Raw genomic sequence first — 19,304 nt, forward strand, 5'->3', positions numbered from 1 at the left:
CTCTTCAGGATTTTGCCTTTCCTAAGAAGGGCCTTTGTGGGGGGGTGGGGTGGGGGGGCTTGAAGGGACAACTTCCTGACAGCCCCTCTGTCCTTGCAGGATGGAGGAATAAAGGCCTCTGGGCATATAGCATGTTCCTCCTCTGCACACACACATATACAGAATATCCAAAAGGAATTAGAATCACTTGCTGCCTTCCCCGTCCTGCTGGATCCCCAAATGTGGATGCTCTTCATCCTAAACCCATGTCCCCTCTTTGCCCAGTGCCCCTCAGTCCCAACCCTCAGTCCCTCCTATGCACACTGCTCCTCACGCCCAACCAAAGCCTGCTCCTCTTCACCCTTCTCCTCTGTCCCAATCCACAGCCCCCTCCTATTCCCAGTGCCCCTCAATCCCAATCCACAAGCCCCTCCTTTTCCCAGTGCCCCTCAATCCCAACCCACAGCTCCCTCCTTCCCCCCAGCAGCAGGTGCTTCAGACCCCCTCAGGAAGATTTTCTTGCAAGGTTTCGTGTATGAGTCTGCATGTGGATTTTACAGCATGTTGGAAATATGTTGGGTTGCTTGCCAAAATGATCACTTTTGGCTGGTGTTGGATTCCCAGTCTCCTTGTTATTGGGACAGGAGAAATAAAGGGTTGTTGTCCTTGTTGTGTGAATCGAGGGCAGTAGAACTGTGCTTGGCAGACCCCGATGGAGGGACTCACCCTCAATTCAATAGCACTCGCTAGGCAGGGGACATTGGTTCCAAAGCTAAGTGGGCTAGGGCCTGAGTGCTCATAGTAAAATTTATGTGTTAGACCAACGTTAGGACAGCATGGCTGTGGAGGGGTGAGTGAGTCCATAGACAACGTAGTGAATACGGTGCCTTCTTATTTTCTCCCTTTTCCACCCAGGATGGCAGATGAACTCTACAGAGGCACCTCTGGGCTTGCACTGACTAAGGACAACAGCTGTGAGTGGGGTGCTGTCATAAACAGATAGCTAAGGGTTAATGTCTCTTTCACCTGAAGCACCTGACCAGAGGACCAATCAGGAAACCGGATTTTTTCAACTTTGGGTGGAGGGAATTTTGTGTCTGAGGTCTTTGTTTGCTGTCTGCCTGCTTTTTCTGAGCTTTGGAGAAGTAGTTCTGTTTTCTAATCTTCTGTTTCTAAGTGTAAGGACAAAGAGATCAGATAGTAAGTTATATGGTTTCTTTTCTTTGGTATTTGCATGAATATAAGTGCTGGAGTGCTTTGATTTGTATTCTTTTTGAATAAGGCTGTTTATTCAATATTCTTTTAAGCAATCGGCCCTGTGTTGTGTCACCTTAATACAGAGAGACCAATTGTATGTATTTTTCTTTCTTTTTATATAAAGCTTTCTTTTAAGACCTGTTGGAGTTTTTCTTTACTTCAGGGAAATTGAGTCTGTACTCACCAGGGAATTGGTGGGAGGAAGAAATCAGGGGGGAGATCGGTGTGTGTGTTGAATTTGCTAGCCTGATTTTGCATTCCCTCTGGGGAATAGGAAAGTCCTTTTTGTTTCCAGGACTGGGAACGGAGAGGGGGAGTCACTCTGTTTGGATTCACAGAGCTTGTGTCTGTGTATCTCTCCAGGAGCACCTGGAGGGGGGAAGGGAAAAAGGATTATTTCCCTTTGTTGTGAGACTCAAGGGATTTGGGTCTTGGGGTCCCCAGGGAAGGTTTTTCAGGGGGACCAGAGTGCCCCAAAACACTCTAATTTTTTGGGTGGTGGCAGCAAGTACCAGGTCCAAGCTGGTAACTAAGCTTGGAGGTTTTCATGCTAACCCCCATATTTTGGACGCTAAGGTCCAAATCTGGGACTAAGGTTATGACATGGTGTAGCAGTGGTGGGATCTAGACAGAATCCAGAATCCAGTAGGAATATTATATTTGTCTTTTATGTGCTAAGGGCTTTTTAGCACAGAGAAACAGTTTGGTTTTAAAAGGGAACCAGAGAGAATTTTTTTTTCTGCTCTCTCTGGCAGTTTGTGGCTTGCATGTTAAGCAAGAAGTCGTTAAGGTGCTATCACGAGTCTTTTGTCACACAATAGCACTCCCATTGAGAGTCATTACCAGCACTATATAAATGCAAATAAAGTGGTTTTTCAGGTTTCCTTAACATTGAAGATTAGCTAAAGGCACTGTTGCTAGGCAGACTTCAGGAGGCAACAGAGAGCCTGCAGTTCAGAAGAGAAACACCGGAGGGCACCCCAACACAAGAAAACAGGAACCATGTCTACTAAGGCAAAAATTGAGGCCGAAGACCAATTCAGAGAAGCTGAACACAGGCGACAACTGGAAATAAAACAAACAGAGATGGAAATAAGAGAGAGAGAAAGAGAGGCAGCCTACCAAAGAGAACAGGCAGCCAAAGAGGCGGACCACCGCCGAGAAATGGAAAAACAACAAAAAGAAATGGAAAAACAACAAAAAGAGAATGAAGAGAAGGAAAAACAGAGAAAACATGAACTGGACTTGGCAAAAGCGGGGCTGCATGTGCCAGCCAACCCTAACAACCCGGCGCCAACTATTGCTCCACAGCACAGGAAATTTCCCACCTACAAGGCAGGTGATGACACCGAGGCCTTCTTGGAAAATTTTGAAAGAGCCTGTCTTGGGTACAGCATCCCCGAAGACCAGTACATGGTAGAATTAAGGCCACAACTCAGTGGACCTTTAGCAGAGGTGGCAGCTGAAATGCCTAAGCAGCAAATGAATGACTATAAACTTTTTCAAACCAAGGCCAGATACAGGATGGGGATAACCCAAGATCATGCCCGTCGGCGTTTCAGAACCCAAAAGTGGAAACCAGAAGTGTCATTTCCCAAACACGCCTACTACATTGCAAAAAACTATGAGGCCTGGATAACAGGAAACAACATTCAAACCTTGGAAGAACTGAACCTCCTCATACAAATGGAGCAGTTCTTGGATGGTGTTCCTGAAGACATCACACGGTACATACAAGATGGAAAACCCAAAGATCTCGCTGAGGCGGGGGAGATTGGAGCCAAATGGATGGAACTGGCAGAAAGCAAGAAAGCTACTGTCAAGGGGAACGATTACCCCAGGGGGCACACAGACAATAAACCCTACAACCGAGGACAGCCAAAGACCCCACATACCACCCAAGAAAAGCCACAGACACCCTACTCTTCCACCTCACCAGTCTCCAGTAACTCACCTCGGCCCAGTGATCCATCAGATGGAAGATGCTTTAAGTGTAATGAACTGGGACATATCAAGGCCAACTGTCCCAAAAACACCATGCGAGTGCAATTCATTACACCACCATCACACCAAAGATCCCCAGGCCCGGATGCCTCTCAAATACCCTTGGAGAGAAGGGAAAATTTGAGAGTGGGCGGAAAGAAGGTTACTGCGTGGAGAGACACGGGGGCACAAGTGTCAGCTATCCACCAATCCTTCGTAGACCCCAAATTCATCAACCCAGAGGCCAAAGTTACAATTTACCCCTTCATGTCACAAGCTGTAGACTTGCCTACAGCTGAACTGCCTGTCCAGTACAAAGGCTGGTCAGGAATGTGGACTTTTGCCATCTATGACAATTATCCTATCCCCATGCTACTGGGGGAAGACTTGGCCAACCAGGTGAGGCGGGCCAAGAGAGTGGGAATGGTTACACGTAGCCAAACCAGGCAAGCTTCCAGACCCATTCCTGTTCCTGAGCTGTCCACAGAGGCCCCGTCTGTGTTACCAGAGACCCAGACAGAGGTAGTGGACCCGGATTCCATGCCTACCACTGAAACAGCCACAGCATCTCCAGTCCCAGGCCCGGAACTGGAACAGCAACCAGCACCAGCAAGTGCAACCACATCTTCAAACTCAACGCCAGAGGGCGCCAGTGAGCCAGAACTGGCAGAAGCAACAGACAGCCATACCCAAAAGGCTCAGCCAGAGCCTGAAATACCCTCAGGTGCACCAGCGGAGAGAGGTTCACCAGCAACGGAAACAACCCCATCACCTACATCGCTTCCAGAGGGACCAAGCCCAAGTCCACAGTCTGAGGAAGAACTGGTGACCCCAGTCTCAAGGGAACAGTTCCAGACTGAGCAGGAAGCAGATGACAGCCTTCAGAAAGCTTGGGCGGCGGCACGGAGCACCCCACCGCCTATCAGCTCTTCAAATTGATCCCGGTTTGTTATAGACCAAGGACTTTTATACAAGGAAATTCTTTCTGGTGGACACCGGGAAGAATGGCAGCTGCAAAAACAGTTGGTGGTTCCAACTAAGTACCGGGGGAAGCTCTTAAGCTTAGCCCATGATCATCCCAGTAGCCATGCTGGGGTGAACAGAACCAAGGACCGGTTGGGGAAGTCCTTCCACTGGGAGGGGATGGGCAAGGATGTTGCCAAGTATGTCCGGTCTTGTGAGGTATGCCAAAGAGTGGGAAAGCCTCAAGACCAGGTCAAGGCCCCTCTCCAGCCACTCCCCATAATTGAGGTCCCATTTCAGCGAGTAGCTGTGGATATTCTGGGTCCTTTCCCAAAGAAGACCCCCAGAGGAAAGCAGTACGTACTGACTTTAGTGGACTTTGCTACCCGATGGCCAGAAGCAGTCGCTCTAGGCAACACCAGGGCTAACACTGTGTGCCTGGCCTTAACAGACATCTTTGCCAGGGTAGGATGGCCCTCCGACATCCTTACAGATTCAGGGTCTAATTTCCTGGCAGGAACCATGGAAAAACTGTTGGAAACTCATGGGGTGAATCACTTGGTTGCCACCCCGTACCACCATCAAACCAATGGCCTGGTGGAAAGGTTCAATGGAACTTTGGGGGCCATGATATGAAAATTCATCAACGAATTCTCCAATAATTGGGACCTAGTGTTGCAGCAGTTGCTGTTTGCCTACAGGGCTGTACCACATCCCAGTTTAGGGTTTTCACCATTTGAACTTGTGTATGGTCACGAGGTTAAGGGGCCATTACAGTTGGTGAAGCAGCAATGGGAGGGGTTTACGCCTTCTCCAGGAACTAACATTCTGGACTTTGTAAGCAACCTACAAAGCACCCTCCGACACTCTTTAACCCTTGCTAGAGAAAACCTAAAGAATGCTCAGGAAGATCAAAAGGCCTGGTATGACAGACATGCCAGAGAACGTTCCTTCAAGGTAGGAGACCAGGTTATGGTCTTGAAGGCGCAACAGGCCCATAAGATGGAAGCATCATGGGAAGGGCCATTCACGGTCCAAGAGCGCCTGGGAACTGTAAACTACCTCATAGCATTTCCCAATTCCTCACTAAAGCCTAAAGTGTACCATGTTAATTCTCTCAAGCCTTTCTATTCCAGAGACTTACAGGTTTGTCAGTTTACAGTCCAGGGAGATGATGCTGAGTGGCCTGACGGTGTCTACTACGACGGGAAAAAAGACGGTGGCGTGGAAGAGGTGAAACTCTCAACCACCCTGGAACGTCTGCAGTGGCAACAAATCAAGGAGCTGTGCACTAGCTTCGCCCCATTGTTCTCAGCCACCCCAGGACGGACTGAACGGGCATACCACTCCATTGATACAGGTAATGCTCACCCAATCAGAACCCCACCCTACCGGGTGTCTCCTCATGCCCAAGCTGCTATAGAACGGGAGATCCAGAACATGCTACAGATGGGTATAATCCGCTCATCTACCAGTGCATGGGCATCTCCAGTGGTTCTGATACCCAAACCAGATGGGGATATACGCTTTTGCGTGGACTACCGTAAGCTAAATGCGGTAACTCGTCCGGACAACTATCCAATGCCACGCACCGATGAGCTATTGGAGAAGTTGGGACATGCCCAGTTCATCTCTACAATAGACTTAACCAAGGGGTACTGGCAAGTACCGCTAGATGAACCTGCCAAGGAGAGGTCAGCATTCGTCACCCATGCGGGGGTGTATGAATTCAATGTCCTTCCTTTCGGCCTTCGAAATGCACCCGCCACCTTCCAGAGGCTGGTAGATGGTCTACTAGCTGGACTGGGAGAATTTGCAGTTGCCTACCTCGATGATGTGGCCATTTTTTCAGACTCCTGGCCCGAACACCTACTACACCTGGAAAAGGTCTTTGAGCGCATCAGGCAGGCCGGACTAACTGTTAAGGCCAAAAAGTGTCAAATAGGCCAAAACAGAGTGACTTACCTGGGGCACCAGGTGGGTCGAGGAACCATAAACCCCCTACAGGCCAAGGTGGATGCTATCCAAAAGTGGCCTGTCCCACGGTCCAAGAAGCAGGTCCAATCCTTCTTAGGCTTGGCCGGATACTACAGGCGATTTGTACCACACTACAGCCAAATCGCTGCCCCATTGACTGACCTAACCAAAAAGACCCAGCCAAATGCCGTTAAGTGGACTGATGAGTGTCAAAAAGCCTTTACCCAACTTAAGGCAACGCTCATGTCTGACCCTGTGCTCAGGGCCCCGGACTTTGGCAAGCCATTCCTAGTAACCACGGATGCATCTGAGCGTGGTATAGGAGCAGTGCTCATGCAGGAAGCAACAGATGACAACTTCCATCCTGTCGTGTTTCTCAGCAAGAAACTGTCTGAGAGGGAAAGTCACTGGTCAGTCAGTGAAAAGGAATGCTATGCCATTGTGTACGCCCTGGAAAAGCTACGCCCATATGTTTGGGGACGGCGGTTCAAACTACAAACTGACCATGCTGCACTAAAGTGGCTTCATACTGCCAAGGGGAACAACAAAAAACTTCTTCGTTGGAGTTTAGCTCTCCAAGATTTTGATTTTGAAATTCAGCACATCACAGGAGCTTCTAACAAAGTTGCTGATGCACTCTCCCGTGAGAGTTTCCCAGAATCCAGTAGTTAAAAAGTGTTCTTAAAATGTAAAAGTCTGTTAGTTATATACTTAGTAGTATATGTAAAGGTGCATGTGTTGTATTAATCTGTTTATTTTCAAGTTCTAGAAGGAAATCGCCGCCAGTGAGCTTCCCCACTGTCTGCAATTTGGGGGGCGTGTCATAAACAGATAGCTAAGGGTTAATGTCTCTTTCACCTGAAGCACCTGACCAGAGGACCAATCAGGAAACCGGATTTTTTCAACTTTGGGTGGAGGGAATTTTGTGTCTGAGGTCTTTGTTTGCTGTCTGCCTGCTTTTTCTGAGCTTTGGAGAAGTAGTTCTGTTTTCTAATCTTCTGTTTCTAAGTGTAAGGACAAAGAGATCAGATAGTAAGTTATATGGTTTCTTTTCTTTGGTATTTGCATGAATATAAGTGCTGGAGTGCTTTGATTTGTATTCTTTTTGAATAAGGCTGTTTATTCAATATTCTTTTAAGCAATCGGCCCTGTGTTGTGTCACCTTAATACAGAGAGACCAATTGTATGTATTTTTCTTTCTTTTTATATAAAGCTTTCTTTTAAGACCTGTTGGAGTTTTTCTTTACTTCAGGGAAATTGAGTCTGTACTCACCAGGGAATTGGTGGGAGGAAGAAATCAGGGGGGAGATCGGTGTGTGTGTTGAATTTGCTAGCCTGATTTTGCATTCCCTCTGGGGAATAGGAAAGTCCTTTTTGTTTCCAGGACTGGGAACGGAGAGGGGGAGTCACTCTGTTTGGATTCACAGAGCTTGTGTCTGTGTATCTCTCCAGGAGCACCTGGAGGGGGGAAGGGAAAAAGGATTATTTCCCTTTGTTGTGAGACTCAAGGGATTTGGGTCTTGGGGTCCCCAGGGAAGGTTTTTCAGGGGGACCAGAGTGCCCCAAAACACTCTAATTTTTTGGGTGGTGGCAGCAAGTACCAGGTCCAAGCTGGTAACTAAGCTTGGAGGTTTTCATGCTAACCCCCATATTTTGGACGCTAAGGTCCAAATCTGGGACTAAGGTTATGACAGGTGCAGAGAGGGTATGGCTCATGTTAAATGACTTTTGGTTGCTGGACTTATGAACCATAGGGAGAAGGACACTGCCCAACTTATTTGTGGGTGGGTCTTTTCCTCATGGTTTAGGTTTATGTGTTGGGGCTGCTGACATGACTTCTGCTAACCCTGGGCTTGCATTGCAATGTAGACGTACCCTGAGAGTGCAGCTATATTGAGATAAAAGCCCTGTGGCCGACTGGCCTGGACGATCTGATTTGGGATCCTGGGGCTCAGGTTGTGAGGCTAAAAACTGCAGTGCAGACATTTGGGCTCAGACTGGAGCCCAGGCTCAGAGACCCTCACCCCTTGTGGGGTCTCGGAGGCCAGGCTCAAGCCCAAGTGTCTACACTGTAATTTTATTACCCTGCAGCACAAGCCCCAGACGCCTGAATCAGCTGACCCAGCGTTTGAGAATAGTGACTTGGGTGTGTTAATGGCAGTGTAGATGTAATGCTAGGCTATGTGCACACTGCAATGAAACACCCAGAGCTGCCCCATGCCAGCTCAGGCTTCTGGGGCTTGGGCCGTGGGCTGGTAAATTTGCAGTGTAGACGTCTCGGCTCAGACTCAATACCGGGGTCTGGGACCCCACAAGGTTGAGAGGGAGTTTAGCAAGCAAAAAAGGTAAAATGGCAGTGGAGTATTACCCTGGACTCAATGGCATTTCTCCATTGGTCTGCCTGCTTTGGGGCAGGGACAATAACACGTCCTGCTGCTTTCGTTATTTCAAAGGGCAGTTTAGGATTTTCATTCTCACACACTGGGCACAAAGCAGGACTCAACCCTCAATGCAAATTAAATGAGCTGCCCACAGATTCTGGCAGCCACAATGAGCATTTGTTGTGAGAGCTCAGACCTGCCCGTTTCAGAGGCAGGGGGTCATCTGTGAGGAGACTAGACCACTGACCTGTCAGCTCTTATCTCCCAAACTTTCAGCAACTCTCTTATCAATGGCTCTGAGCATAATTTACACCATAAGAAAAACCACACCGGGCTAGGCCAAAGGCCCATCTAGCTCTGAATCTTGTCTTCTGACAGTAGCCAACACCAGGTGCCCCAAAAGCCACTCCCCTAGGAACCACTGGGAGTTGAACCCAGGATCTCCTACATACAAGGCAAGTGCTTTAGCCAGCTAAGCCATTATGCCTGTATATCACTAAAACACACTGTCTGACCACACCTGACTCCCTGCCATCTCCATCAGGACCTGACAAGCTTTGTTTGTTTTTGGATTCTGCAAAGCGGAGGGGCAGATGAGGTGTTCCTTGCAAGCTCTGTCTGTCTCTGTCTCTGTCTCTGTCTCTGTGTGTGTGTGTGTGTGTGTGTGTGTGTGTGTGTGTGTGTGTGTGAGAGAGAGAGAGAGAGAGAGAGAGAGAGAGAGAGTGTGAGAGAATCTTTGGCCAGGTCTGCACTACAAAGTTATTTCACCAGAATTATATTGCTCAGGTGTGTGAAAAACACGCAACTCTCCCTCGGTCGGCAGCTTGTGACTGGTGTACACACTGCAATGCCACATCTGGTGACAAAACTGCCCTGTTTTGGTGACAAAATAGAACCACTTTGATGAGAGGCCTAGAGCTTTTTGTAGCAAACTTAAAGGGACAGAGTGCCAGTGTAGATGCTGCCGCTCATTATATAACCATAACTGGCCTCCACCAGTATCCCACAATGCCCACCGTGAACTCACCTGCCCTGCATTCTGCTACAGAGCCATGGGGCCCTCCCCTTTCATAGCTCCAGGAAGTTCTGACAGCTGAGCCTGCTGCTCTGCTCCGGCAGCCAGGAGCAAATCTCTGCCGTGGATGCTGCTCTCTCCCGCCCGGCAAACACAGAGCAGGTGGCAGGAGCTTCCTTATAGCGGGGCATTGGCATCTGACCTGTGACACCCCCACGACACCCCTTCCTTCGAGGAAGCTCTTACCTTCTAAACAGGGACGGCTGTTTTCTAGTAAAATCACTACAAGGGAAGGTGAAAACTCGAAAGAGGTTCCTCCTGGCGCTCACGTCCGTGAACCCAAATACTCTCTCAGTCCTCAAAGAGAGACCTGGAGAAGGAGACTTGCTGAAGCAAAGCCACAGGGGTCTCTGAGGTTTCCCTGGCCCCTCGCCCCTGTCCTGCCTGGCTGATGTCAGCATCTCTCTGTGAGGTCACCACCTCCCCACCACCTTGGACCAATAGTCTGAGGTCCTGCAAAAGCCCTTTGTGATGTCACTGCCACACCCCTCCCTTGCTGTGCCAATGTCCTGCCCCTGGCCAGGCACTTTGGAGGTTTGAGCTACTCCCTGTGGATCACCCCACTCAAGGAGCGTTCGTTCTAGGCAGCAAGCTGGCTAGACAGGAAAACATCAGACGCTGCTCCCAATGCTACACTCTGTTTTTCAGAAATTAGTCAACTTTATGGCCGGAAGAGACCATTAGAGCATCTAATCTGACCCCCTGCATATCACAGGCCTCCTGTATGACACAAGAGCTACTTTGGGGGCAAACATATTCCAGAAAGGCATCTAGTCTTCATTAAATGACATCAAGAGATGCTGAATCCACCACTTTCCTTGGTAGCTTGTTCCTGTGGTGAATCATCCCCGCTGTTGAATATTTGTGCCTTAGTTGTAATAGGAATTTCTCTCTTTTCACCTTCCAGCCATTGGGTCTTGTTATGCCTTTCTCTGCTCGATTAAAGAGCCCTTTAATACCCAATCTTTTTTCTCCATTAAGGCACTTCAACACTTCAATGAAATCACCTTTCAATCTTCTTTTGAGAAGCTAAACAGGTTGAGCTCTTTCAACAGCTCACTAGAAGGCATTTTTCTCCAGCCCTCAGAACATTTGGTGGCTCTTTGCTGCCCCAGCTCCAATTTCACAACATCTGTTTTAAATGAGGACATCAAAACTGGAGACAGTATTCCAATATCAGTCTCACTGATGCCGTGTCACCTCCTGTAACGTTATTGACACAATCTGTAGCTGTATAGATCACCATTGCAGCCACTGTTCTATATTTGCAGCCAAAATTGTAGAAAGGTTGTTGTGTAAGGGGTCTATGGAGAGGTTCTGATTGGCTGATTATAATTATGCTATCTCTAGATGTGTATCATTTTTGTAGTTGACATTATGAATATTGGCTCTATGCTGTCCCTATTTCAAACTTGTGCTCTGCTTCCGGGGAACACCCCAGCCAGACAAGTTGGTGTCAGTTCTGCCTAGCCTGCCTGATGGCCCATTAAGGACCATGAGCTATACAATCGACCCATTGAGAGAAGGCAGATACGCCTTGTGACTCAGCAAGGTATGCAGGGACCTGCCTATGGACAGAACTCTAAGGTTTTTCTATGCCACGTGCTGGATAGAGTGTCCCTGGGGCAAAGAAAACAAAGACCACACTGCAAGAGACTATAAAAGGCTGATGCCTCATCTCCATCTTGTCTTCAATCCTGCTTCATACCTCTGGAGGGACTTTGCTACAAACTGAATCTCTATACAAAGGACTGAATGACCCATCCCAGCTGTGGATGGACTCCAGAGACTTGATTTGAACCTGCAGTTTATTCCATCACTGCTACAAGCCTGAACCAAGAATTTTGCTATTACTGTATGTGAAGGGTTCAAATCCATGTGCATTTTGCATAACAACCTGGTCTATGGATTGTGCCAGCTCTTTTCCAGACCCAAAGTCCAGAGTATGGTCAAGGGACCAGAGGCCTAGCAAATAGTGACCAGCTAAGAGAAAGCTGGGTAAACAGAAAGCCTTGCTTGCTAAGATAGGCCTGGTCAGCAAGTTGCCAGTGTTGGAGCTAAGAACTAAAGAATTGTGTCTTATTCAGAGTTGCAGATTGAACAAAGAATCCCTGTTCCTATTGTGTTTGTTTCTTCTGTAGGGAGATGTTCTTCCCACAGATCCAGGCTTGAGTTTATGAAGAGTTGGCACATGTCAGTATAAGATACAGCATCCTTCCACCTCCCTTCCCAGGGACCAATGCCTGCCTTCAGACACACAGAAAACAATCTTTATTGCCATATACTTTCACTGTTTCTTTGCTTTAACCCCTAGGAATGTACCTGTTGGACAATCCTTTGATTACTATGGACCCCAAATCAGAATTCAACCTATATATTTTATACTAATAACATTTTATCAAAGTATTAATGAAATGTTAACTTGCTAACTTGAGACCATGGGCGGAGGCATTATGTGACCTGTTAACCACTGGCTAATGTGCTTATCTTGTCTTGCTACAAAACCTATCCCGGGGCGTGGAACTGCCTACCCCGTCACTTTCCCCCGCCCATGGAAAGTTTATATATTCAATTGTAATCAATTAATTGGCAGTGTCTCTGAGCCTAAGAAGCGAGGGGACATTCCGCCAGCGCTACGTGTAATAGACTCCTATGCTTGCCCTCTACATGGTGTAGATTTATGTCTTTCAGAGAACAAAGAAAGAACTGGAGGCCAGGTGAGCAGGTTGCCTAGGAAACAGAACAAAGGACAGAAGAGGGACAAAGGACCTAGCTGAGTTGGGCTGTTGGAAGCATGGAGTCTGCTGGTTTGGGGACTCGATGGGAGAGCCCAGGGTCTGAGTTCTGGGTCTGCCCAAGATGGACGTTGCTGAATCTTCCTGCCTCCTGTGCTAACACAGAACTTTCCCAGGCTGGATTCCAGACCACTAATAAACCTTCTGTTTTACAACGCTGGCTGAGAGTCACTGGTGATTGCGGAAGTTGGGGGTGCATGACTCCCCTTTGGGGTGAGGGGTGTAAGGCTTTCCCAGGTGTCCTGCTAAGGTGACTCACTACAGGAAGCTCCTGGTGTGGAACAGGGGTGCTGAAAAGTCCAAGGTCAGTCCTAGGAGGGCTGAGGGTAAGGAGGCTTCCCCTAGTGAGAGCGTCCCCTGGAGGGTGTCACACTGATGATGACTCTGCCTGGGTTTGGTTCAGAGCTGTTCCAGAGCACGGAGCATGTGTCCACCCCCCATGATGTGACCTGCAGGCTCCACTCTGGCTAAGCTCCCTGTCCCTGGGCTTTAGCATCACTAGCCCCTGCTTAGTGACTAGGGGTCAGTTTAGGGCAGCGGTCCCCAAAATGTGGGGCATGACTCCTAGGGGGGCACAGAGGAACGTTCAGGGGGGCACCTCAGGGCCCGAGCCAGCCCCCATGGAGGGCAGGGAGGGAGCACCACTCAGTCTCACTCTGTCCCAGCTCTTCACCCACCCTACCCTCAACCTGAGCCCCTGGCCCAGCTGCGACCCCCTTACCTATTTCTGCACCCCTCTCCCCAGCAAGCAACGGCCCCACTCCCAGCCCTGGTTCTCGATCATGGCTTCCGAGGGGCCGCAGACATGGATAAAAAGGCACAATGTGAAAAGTTTGGGGACCACTGGTTTAGGGTGACATCCTGAGTTGCTTCTATGCAGTCGAATAAAAGGTATTCTTCACTCACCTACCCCTCCATCAGGATGGACTAGGTATGTTCTGCTGCCCTTCACTCATACAGGAAGGAGAATAACATTTCATTCCACTCAATCCTCAGTACAATACTCCTGTGTCCAGGCTTGATCTCTCACTGCAACAGTCCCGTTCCCTCAGTCACTTCCCACCCTTATGTTCAGAGTTGGTAATGTCCTGGAATCCATCGTCACATCTTTGGCCGTCAACTAAGTGTGTGCAGAGGCCTCAGGGTGGCTGGATGGTGCAGCCTGGGGGTCCAGCAGCTTCCTGGTAGGAGCCAACAACACAGGTTTGTTCTCCTCCTCAGTCCACCCAGGCTGAGCTGAGCTGCTCCCTTTTATACTCCATACTTCTATAACTTCTATACTTTTATACTCCGTCTCCAGTTCGGAGCATGCCCAGAGAGGGTGAGGGGGGGTGGCCTCTTCAGCCCACAGGGTGCAGTTAACACTAGCAGTGCCAGTGCAGGGTTGATGCACCTCATCACAGACAGCATTTCCCAAATTTTGGGATTAGCCAGGAGATCTCTTCAGAGGTAACCTCCTGTAGGGACTGGGTCACAAATACCTTGGGAACCAAATACCTGGGCATTTTGCCTAGTTCCAAGTCACTTGCTGTGGAATTCTATCCCTGGATCATCTGAGACAATATTGACTTAAACAATTGAACTACCCTGTGACCATGTGCACTTACTTCCGTCAGTTGCACCATTTGGGGTCTGCTGCTGTTCATCTTTTCAGAGTGGAGATTTAAAAACAGACTGTTTCTCTGATAATATGTCCACCAGCTATGTGTATTCTCTCCTGTTGACTGAACTGTATTTGAATTTTCTCCATGTCATCATGCAGGGATAGGGGAAAAAACAAACCTAAAGTAAAAAATGATGGTCATTTGCCTGAAATTTCCCAATAAATCTGAGCTACAATCTGTCAAACAACACTAACATGCAGTTATATGACCAAGGAGCCTTCATGAAAGATAGAAAACCCATATCACAAAGAGGTAGAAGACACTTTCATTTTAATTTAAAGTGAAATTTCAGACTAGGTTACATCTGATGTCTCAGAATCAGGATGAGAAATTCTCCCCTGATCCACTGAAACCTGCTTCACCCAGCGCTGTCTCATTAGTGTTATTTACAGAAGTTTTAGCACCTACAGAACGGGCGGAAAAAACAGCCGACCTTCCCAGAAGTGGCTTTGCCAATAGAGGGAAAAGGGGATTTGAACAGTGCTTGGGATCCATTTGAAATCCCCTTCCAGGTCTGTGACACTTTCATTGCCTGCCAGAGTGACTCTGATTTAGGATCAAAGACGTCCAAGCACCATTCCCAAGCATGGACAGCCAAGAACATGACCTCACCAGACACGTTGGGAAGTGAAGGAATATGAAGGGGTGAACTCTGCATGGCTCAGACACAAGGTAACAGTTCTGGGGTGATGGGGAAGGACGGAATCTCTGAGTCGCCCCATCTCCTTCCAGTGTCACAGAGCCTGAAATGACCCTTATTTCCCTGACACTGCTCCAGCTCTTCATCATATTTAAATATATTTTACATGAGAAAAAAAGTCAACAAAGTAACTGCTGTTCTGCACAATCCAGGGTAATGTGAGAACAACTGGGAATGAGACGATCTGTCCTCAGAGAGGAACATGGCAACTCTAACAATAACTTTGCACTGGGAGGAGTATAAATGTGAATCTCCAGGTTTGTTCAGACAAGGAAATGTGACGGTGGTTAGGTCAGATCAGGAGGAAATGTGCTAGATAACCCCACCCACTATCCATGGCCCATGTCTTTACTGCAAGAATAGCTGTCTTTTTACATCAGGAAAGTGAACTCAAGCTAGCTAACTCCATGGCAACCACAGTGATGAGACCCAGGTAGATTTTATCTCAATGTAGCTGGTTGAAGATACTCCCCATCTCCCCCACCTGGGGTGATGACATTCCTGATAGAAAGGACACCCACTCCCATGACTCGCAGGACAATGGAGTTGATAGAAAGGACCACAGGATCCACCCCAAAGATGGATGAGCTTCAAAAGTGTGCAACTTGTGTGTGGGAGCTGAGGGACCTCAATGTGCAAAAGCTGCAAAGAGCCTTAACACTCACTACCTGGGAACTGTAAAAAGAATTAAAGAAAAAAATCTTCTGACAGCTCTAGAGAAGGTTTTTATGAAGTTTATCTCCTTTACGGATTCTCTGATGTTTAGAAAGGCCTGAACTATGAGCGAAGCTTTTCCCACACTCGCAGCATTCATAGGGTCTCTGCCCGGTGTGGATTCTGTAATGTGTAATAAGGGTTGAGCTCCGAGAGAAGCTTTTCCCGCACTCACTGCATTCATAGGGTCTCTCTCCCGTGTGGACTCTCTGGTGAGAGATAAGGGAGGAGAGGTGAGTGAAACGTTTCCCACAGTCACTGCATTCATAGGGTCTCTCTCCTGTGTGGATCCTCTGATGCATAGTAAGGTTTGAGCTCCGAGAGAAGCTTTTCCCACACTCGCAGCATTCGTAGGGTCGCTCTCCCGTGTGCATTGTCTGATGAGACATAAGGGAGGAGGAGTGAGTGAAACGTTTCCCGCACTCACGGCATTCATAGGGTCTCTCTCCTGTGTGGATCCTCTGATGCATAGTAAGGTTTGAGCTCCGAGAGAAGCTTTTCCAACACTCACAACATTCAGAAGGTCGGTCTCCTACGTGCGTTGTCTGATGAGAGGTAAGGGAGAAGAAGTGAGTGAAACGTTTCCCGCACTCACGGCATTCATAGGGTCTCTCTCCTGTGTGGATCCGCTGATGTATAGTAAGGTTTGAGCTCCAAGAGAAACTTTTCCCACACTCGCAGCATTCGCAGGGTCGCTCTCCCGTGTGCATTGTCTGATGAGAGATAAGGGCTAATCTCTGAGTGAAGCTTAGCCCGCACTTGCAGCATTTGTAGGGTCACTCTTCCGTGTGGATTCTCTGATGAGAGATAAGGGTATATCTCTGAGTGAAACTTTTCCCACACTCACAGCATTCGTAGAGTCTCTCTTTTGTGTAGATTATCTCATGTCGAATAAGGCCTGAATGGTAATTGAAGTTTTTCCCACACTCACTACACGTATTCTCTTGCTTCTCCGTGAAGATCTTCTCCAGGGACGTAGTTTCCTTGAGGTCCCTGTGAGTTCCCTGACAATTAATGGGTTCATCCACTCTCTCCTCTGACTGGTTTCCCTGCTCTCTCTCTTGTCTCTGGTAACTTTCATCAGCTTTTCCCTGATCACGGGGGCTGGACACGCTCCCTTTGGATCTTCGCAGTAATTCCCCATGCGCTTCGGCGAGCTCAGCATCTTCCTGGTGAGGATTCTGCTCCTCACTCTCCCTCACCACCTCATCACCTGCTAGAAGGGAGGAGAAATCTCAGAATTGGGGATGGAAAGGCAGAGAGCAAACCCGAGTAAGTGCTGGAGAGACAGACAATAAAAATCAGGGACTGAATTCCCCCAAACTCATCCCCATAGGGGAGAGTGGAGGGGATCAATTCTGCTCCACACCCAGGACCGGCCTTTAGGGTGGGCCGTACGGATGCCCCACCCAAAAGGGTGCCGGGCGCAGGATTTGGATTCCCATCTGACCTGCTGCCGAGAGGCTTGCTGGGCTGATGAAAACGGCACAGGGAGGCAGATAAGCGGCTGAGTGGGAGAGACCTGAGCTGCAGGGGGTAGTTGGACGACCAGCCGTCAGAGCCAGGTGACTGCTCCAGAGCAGAGGGGCCTCTCCACACACACAGTCCTTCACACACTCCCATCAACACACACACACTCCTCATATCCTCTCCTCCACACACACACACACCAGGGCTCCCTGCATGCAGGTCACTTCCCCACCTGGGCTATGCTGAGACATCAGGAGCAGCTGCTCTCCTGCCCTCCCCCTACACAGCCTGCAGGAAAAGTGACCTGGATGCAGGAAGCCCTGACATCGCTCCTTGCTCCCCTCTCCCAGCCCCCCACGGCTGCTTGGGGCAGGGAAGCAGCAGTCCAGTGGGGGAGCGAGCAGCAATGCCAGCTGCTTTGTGCATCTAGGTCAGGTTCCCCACTTGGGTGCAGGAGGATGCAAGTGTTAGGTACAAAGGGGGCACAGTGCAGGGGTTGGGGGCTCAGGAAGGGGCAGATGTTGAGGTGTAGGGGGCAGGGTTTGGGGTGAAGGGGTATGCACCACGCAGGGGATCAGGGTGCAGGAGGGAGGCACAGGGGGTATGAGAGAAGGGGGCATAGTCCTGGGATTAGGGGCACATGAGGGAGAGGAAGGGGTTGAGGTGAAGGGGCCACAGGAGGGGCAGGTGTTGGGAGGGGCTGGAGCGGGCAGAAGTTAGGAGTGAAGGGGGAGCAGGTATTTGGAGCGAAGGGGGCACAGTGCAGGGGCTGGGGGGAAGGGTGGGTGGGGAGCCTGTCGAGCCCATGGGGGACAGAGGAAATGGGGGGGTGCCATGCCTACGGGAGCCAGGGACACCAAAATGCAAGTTGCCCCGGGTGCCATTTCCCCAAGACCGGCCCTGCCCACACCCCATCCGAACACTCAGTCGGAAGGGAGGCAGCTCCAGCCAAGGTGTCAAGCACCATCTGTAGGAAGCCAGGAGTGAGATCTGCTGGGGACTGTCCTGAGCTCACAGAGTCTGTGTGGGGAATCCCAGCTGGTTCTCTCAGGCACTTACAGTTTCTGGGTTGGTTTAATGTTTCCTCACCTGTCCAGGGACTTCTCAGGATCTCGTTTTCCTCTGAACCCTGGAGATCCAGGACCCACGGCTCTTCCCCTCCTTCCAGCTGGGAGATCACAGAGGGTTTGGAAACTGGAAACCCTGCTCAAGGGAAAGAAAACATGGGAGGCAGGAGGGTACTTTGCCCACCTCTGGTATAGATGGTGACTAAACTTAAACCTCTGCGAACCAGGAAATGAGAAGTTAATGTAAACGCCCCCCCTCCAATGCAACCTTAACTTTGCCCCCAACCCTTAACCCTGCAGCTGGCAAGAACCACTGAGGATGGTTCTGTGTGGGCCGTGCAAAGGTTAACAAACTGCCACAGGGACTCAGGTATTCAGCTCAATGCAGCAGTAACGGGATGAATTCTATGGTCTGTGGTATAAAGGACGTCAGAGCAGATGACCTAATAGTCACATCTGGCCTTCAAAGCTGCGAACCCGTAATCGATCCGAGGAAAGACTAAGAGAACGTGTCACTGTCTGTGCTGTGTTCACAGATGGGAATCCCAGCATCTATCCGCATGCCTCCAGCTGTGTGCACTGGGCCAGCTGTAGCTGTGACTGGCTGATGGAGGGATGGGTTGCAGCAGCTGGGCAGAGCTGTGCCTGTGCTACGCAGAGAGGTGCATGTGAAACTTGGGGGGCCAATTCTGCCTCATTTCTGTGCTGAGTGTTGTAGGCTTTGTCAGCAAAGGTGCCCAAGGGTGTGTTCTTGCCATGGGGATTGTCAGCACCCTGGTGGCGTATGTTGGAGTGATCTGTGGGGCTTAGTGAGGGGTAAGTGAAGGCAGTGACTCACAAGGAAAACTCAGGTTGAGGGCAAAGGGGTGGTAACACTTTGCAAGTCTCAGCTGGTCTGTGTGCAGGAGGTTCAGTACTGGAGAGCAGCCCAGGGGGAGGAAGCTTCTGTTTGCTATGATGGAGATGAACCCGATTATCTTAGCAAAGAGAAGCTGTGAGACTTTCTGCTGGACTGCTCTGTTCCCAGAGCGCTCTGTAACAGGGGAGGGGAGAGGGCTAGTGTGTATGTCACTGGCATGTCGGTGCGCTCCTGAAATCAGGCAGAGCAGAGGTGGCATTGTAGAGTGGTGTGAACCTAAACTTTTAATTTCCCCTTCTAAGAACCGAGGGGACGGGAATCCTTACCCAGCAAGGTCACCTTCTCGTAGTTCTCCTGCATGACGTCTCTGTAAAGGGCTCTGCGAGTGGGGTCCAGCAGAGCCCCCTCTTCCCTGGTGAA

At 49.4% G+C, this 19,304-nt stretch overlaps 1 protein-coding gene across 1 annotated transcript in view; it reads right to left on the bottom strand.

The window, feature by feature from the left end:
* Positions 1 to 19,304, bottom strand: part of LOC115642835 (zinc finger protein 850-like) — a 453,819-nt gene extending 434,515 nt beyond the window's left edge. Inside the window, exons 1-3 of the mRNA XM_030546530.1 lie at positions 19,211 to 19,304; positions 18,048 to 18,161; positions 15,547 to 16,704 (exon numbers count right to left, since the gene is read on the bottom strand). Of these exons, the coding sequence (XP_030402390.1) occupies positions 15,547 to 16,198 (652 nt within the window). The 5' untranslated portion in view covers positions 16,199 to 16,704; positions 18,048 to 18,161; positions 19,211 to 19,304. The remainder of the gene's footprint in view (positions 1 to 15,546; positions 16,705 to 18,047; positions 18,162 to 19,210) is intronic.

This window comes from Gopherus evgoodei, unplaced genomic scaffold (assembly GCF_007399415.2).
Source record: "Gopherus evgoodei ecotype Sinaloan lineage unplaced genomic scaffold, rGopEvg1_v1.p scaffold_46_arrow_ctg1, whole genome shotgun sequence".
In the NCBI taxonomy this organism is placed as follows: Eukaryota; Metazoa; Chordata; order Testudines; family Testudinidae; genus Gopherus; species Gopherus evgoodei.